Below are 4939 nucleotides of genomic sequence, written 5' to 3'. Positions count from 1 at the left end.
GATAAAAAATCATGTTGAAATTCATGATATAGGCAGTGGGTTACTAAGGCACCATCTACCCGTTGAGATACTACCGCTAGAGTTATTAGATCCAATGACTGGCCAGACAGCAGTACAATGAATCTCTCTCTGGTTACGGTTCATTTTCTTTGTCTACAGATACGCCGAAGAGTCTGGTCTATTCTTTACACATTCTCTTCTTTCATCATACTGTTGACAACACTGAAATTACCAAACAATTCTTCTTCTCTCAAGAGGTTTACTACTGTACTGTAATGTAATTGTTCAGTGGCTATTTTCCTCTGAGTAGGCTAAGGGTAGAAGACTCTTTAGCTATGGGAAGCAGCTCTTCTAGGTGAAGGACACTCCAAAATCAAACCATTGTTCTCTAGTCTTGGGTAGTGTCATAGCCTCTGTACCATGGTCTTCAATTGTCTCGGGTTAGAGATCTCTTGCTTGATGGTATACTCGGGCACACAATTCTATTTTGTTTCTCCTCCTCTTGTTATTTTGAAGTTTTTATTTTCTTATTTTCAATTTTTTATGGCTTATACATGAAAGATTTATTTCAATGTCATCATTGTTCTTACACTTCTCTTGTAGATTTTCCTTATTTATTTTCCTCATTGGGCTGTTTTCCCTGTTGGAGCCCTTGGGCTTATAGTATTCTGCTTTTCAAACTAGGGTTGTAGCTTCGTAAGTATATATATATATATATATATATATATATATATATATATATATATATATATATATATATATATATATATAATGTACACATACACACACACACATATATATATATCTATATATATATATATATATATATATATATATATATATATATATATATATATATATCTATATATATATATATATATATATATATATATATATATATATACATATATATTATATCTATATATATATATACATATATATATATATATATATATATATATATATATATACATATATATATATATATATATATATATATATATATACTCAATCATATAGGCGTTGTTCACGATGCTGCCATGGAAAATGAAGTAACAAATGGTTAATATCGAGCAACACCTGCGAATTTTTCTACTTATTGTTTGCATGACTGCAAATTTGTACACTATGTCAAAACCTGGTGACAGCTTTACCTCGTTAGTCTCCTTGACGCATTCGGAACCAGATGACAGCATATCTTAAAAGAAAAGGGTTGGTGACAATTTTCCCTCCCAGAAGAATCTATAAACTCTTAAGGGTACCTGACACTTGCACGCATTCGTGGCACGCACTGGCACGCATTGATGCGTGAACTCGCGTGAACGAGTCGTGAAATTGTCGTGAACAGTGCGGGAACGATGCATGGCATGCGTGCCATGCGTGCCCAGAATTTTAAAATGTTTAAAGTTTGTGGCACGCATTGGCACACACAAAATAGTCGTGAAATAGTCGTGAACGATGCGCGAACTGGAGTGAACTGGAGTGAACAGTGCGGGAACTGGCATGAACTGGAGTGAACGATGCGGGAAGTGGCGTGAACTTTATAATGAAGAGAAACCAAAAGGAAACGAAAAAATTAATGAAAAGGAAAGAAAAATAAGCCTAATAAATTTTTATATTTGCTGTTTTAATGTGAAAAAAAAAATGATATCTTATTTCAAACTATTTCTATAACTTTATAATGAAGAGAAACAAAAAGGAAACTAAAAAATTAATGAAAAGGAAAGAAAAATAAACCTAATAAATTTTTATATTTGCTGTTTTAATGTGAAAAAAAAATTATATCTTATTTCAAACTATTTCTATAACTTTATAATGAAGAGACAAAAAGGAAACGAAAAAATTAATGAAAAGGAAAGAAAAATATAAACCTAATAATTGTTTATATTTGCTGTTTGAATGTAAAAATAAAATGATGTCTTATTTCATGCACACACTTATTTTCCTCTATTACCAATCAAGAGCCAAAACTTTTGTTTTAAATAAAAATTAACTGAAAAATAAACCCAAGAAATTTTTAAGTTTGCTGTTTGAATGTAAAAATAAAATGATGTTTTATTTCATCAACATACTTATTCTTCTTTATTACCTTAAAATGAAGAGCAAAACAAATTTTTTTGTTTGCTGTTTTAATGTAAAAATAAAATGATTTCTTATTTCAACACACTTTTTTCTCTATTACCTTAAAATCAACAGCCTAAAAACTTTTCATGTTTGCTGCTTTTAATGTTAAAATAAAATGCTTTCTTAATACTTGTACATATTTTATGTCTGCTATTTATATGTAAATCAAATGCTTTCTTATTGAAACAAAAATAAAGGGCAACAAAAAATACAAACGAAAAAGATACGTTTCTTCTCCTCAATGCAATGGTGTCTCTGACAGAAAGCATTGTTGTCTCTTCCGAAGCTAATCCAAGAATGTCCTCGGGTTGGAGAAGCCCCGTTTTTATATGGAGTGGCCAATTCGTGAACTGGCGTGAACGATGCGTGAACGATGCGGAAAGATGAGTGAACGTGTCGTGAACTTGTCGTGAACTAGGCGTGCCAATTCGTGCCATGGCGTGAACGTGGCATGAACTTGTCGTGAACTATGCGTGAACGTGTCATGAACTGGTCGTGAACAGTGCGGGAAAAAACCCAGTGCGTGGCAAAAATGCGCGCAAGTGTCAGGAAAGGCTTTACACGATACCTGTTTTCAGGAGAAATGACTCGTCTTTTTTCACCACAGCTCGTCTGTTTCATCTTGAACTAACGACAGACGTCAACTAAAATCCCAAATATTTTGGAATAATTTAAAGATAAACGAATTATTAATCTTTATTATATGTTCAATTACAATAATGGGTCAAGATTCTATCATTTTATTAGTTAGGCTATTCTAAATATCAAATGAAATGGTTTAACTAATATTTCAATATTGAAAGAAGCATATCTTAATCGAAAATGAGTCTGACTATCAAAAATAATCCTTTGAAACAGCATTGTGCTCTTTGATAAAATTATCACACACACACGCACACACACATACACACACACACACACACATATATATATATATATATATATATATATATATATATATATATATATATATATATATATATATATATATTATATACACAGTAGCACCTCAGTTTATGAGCAGCCAAGAATATGCAAATTGGTTTACAGTTGCCGTATTGATTCACGATAAAAAAAAAAAACTTCTTCCGTACGTGCATTTTTTTGTGAACAAGGCCAGCACGAAGTCAGTCATGCATTATCCATATGCTACACATAGTATTAACTGTATATTCATGTGATTCTTACCCTAGTTACATTCCATTCTAAAGAAAAGGCAACAGCAGTCATCCCTAAATAGGTTCCTTGTCAAAACTGAATGCAAGTGTAAAAAAAAAAAGACGACCAAGTGATCAGAATGCATAAATTAAATGATTTAGTTAGTGATAGCGAACGTCGTTCAAAAGAGAGAACTCCCAATATTTTATCAGAAATGCTTCTGGAGGGAGGCTCTTCTTTCAAGCAGTAACTCACTCCTCCTCTCTCATCTTCCACATGCCAGCCAGAACTCTTCTCAAATATAAAGTGCAAGTTAATTTGTCAATATTTCTTTTTGTTGAAAATAATTCATTTGTATTCATTTCTGATGTTAGGGGTTATCATTCGTTCACTAAATTCAATAACAAACCTTTTAAAATGAGTGCATATGTGTATTTATGGAATAGTGAAATGCATTGAGGGATTTTCCTTTCTTTCTTATGGGGAAAAATTATTTTAATATATGAGCATTTTAGTGTTATAAGCATGCTCTTGGAATTAATCAAACTCATAAAATGATGTATTACTGTATGTATATATATATATATATATATATATATATATATATATATATATATACACTGTATGTGTGTGTGTGTTTGTGTGTGTGCGTGTGTGTGTGTATTGTATATTGCAGTAAGTGTGCATTTTAATACTTCTAGGCTTAGCGGCATATCGATTCAAGAAATCTGGTAGTGAAGTTCACAAAACTACCTCCAAAAATAAACAAAAATGTTAAGGACTTGAGGATTGTGTGCAAACAACTACAGTAATACCAATGCTCTCTGCAAATATGCCTCTTGTGAGGCGCACCTCTGTTTGGGGAAGATGGACAGCTAGAATAGTGATTATATCCAATAGATTGGAAAATTATCCTCATCTCCAGTCTCTGAATTTGCCAAGAGCTAAGGTTCCTCTCTGTGCTTCACTGACGTCCAAACCTCTGAAGAAGTACTTCAGCTAAGAATACTGGAATCGCGGTGGCGATACCTGAAGAATGTGTGAAGATCATTGGCAGTAATCCTACAAAGGTCTATTGACAGTAACCTATAAATGATCATTGACACTCAAACGACTACTACTACTAATACTAATAAAGAAAAAAAAAGGAATAAAGATAAATTTCCCTTATGAGTACCTTAGATAATTAAGCTGTACTGTAGATATATTACAGAAATATCCACCACATGTAACAGTGAGTGTTATTAGTAATAAAAACCAGGTAAAAACAATAATAGGCAGTACAGTGGGTTACTTAGTCTGTTAATCGACCGTGTATAGGCAATGGGTAGTGAGTTGGTAAGTTTAGAGTTAATGTTAACCCACCCTAGGGTAGAAAGTATTTGCGGATTCTCGCTTCTTGCACCTGTCTCTGTTACCTAATCCATGCGAATAAGGAGGACTGACTAATAAGTTGCATATCATTTAGTTTAATAAGTGTTTTACACACCTACCTCAATACTTTGGAATTATCCTAATGTGTTTGATCTTCCTAATTTTCTATAGTATTTTTTATTTTCATTAAGGGACTAGTGTTTGTCTCCATGTCTTTGGCCTTGCTATTTTTTTCCTTCAGGCCAAATCTAAGCAAAAACATTTATTATATATAAATAGTTAG

At 32.4% G+C, this 4939-nt stretch overlaps 1 protein-coding gene across 3 annotated transcripts in view; it reads right to left on the bottom strand.

The window, feature by feature from the left end:
- Positions 1-3924: 3924 nt before the first annotated feature.
- LOC137657020 (glutamate receptor-like) overlaps positions 3925-4939 on the bottom strand; it is a 25917-nt gene continuing 24902 nt past the window's right edge. For all 3 annotated transcript variants that reach the window (XM_068391376.1, XM_068391374.1, XM_068391375.1), the window contains exon 11: positions 3925-4311. In XM_068391376.1, coding sequence (XP_068247477.1) covers positions 4247-4311 — 65 coding nt within the window. In that variant the 3' untranslated portion in view covers positions 3925-4246. The remainder of the gene's footprint in view (positions 4312-4939) is intronic.

This window comes from Palaemon carinicauda, chromosome 18 (assembly GCF_036898095.1).
Source record: "Palaemon carinicauda isolate YSFRI2023 chromosome 18, ASM3689809v2, whole genome shotgun sequence".
Classification (NCBI taxonomy): Eukaryota; Metazoa; Arthropoda; class Malacostraca; order Decapoda; family Palaemonidae; genus Palaemon; species Palaemon carinicauda.
This window is presented reverse-complemented; position numbering and strand designations above follow the sequence as displayed.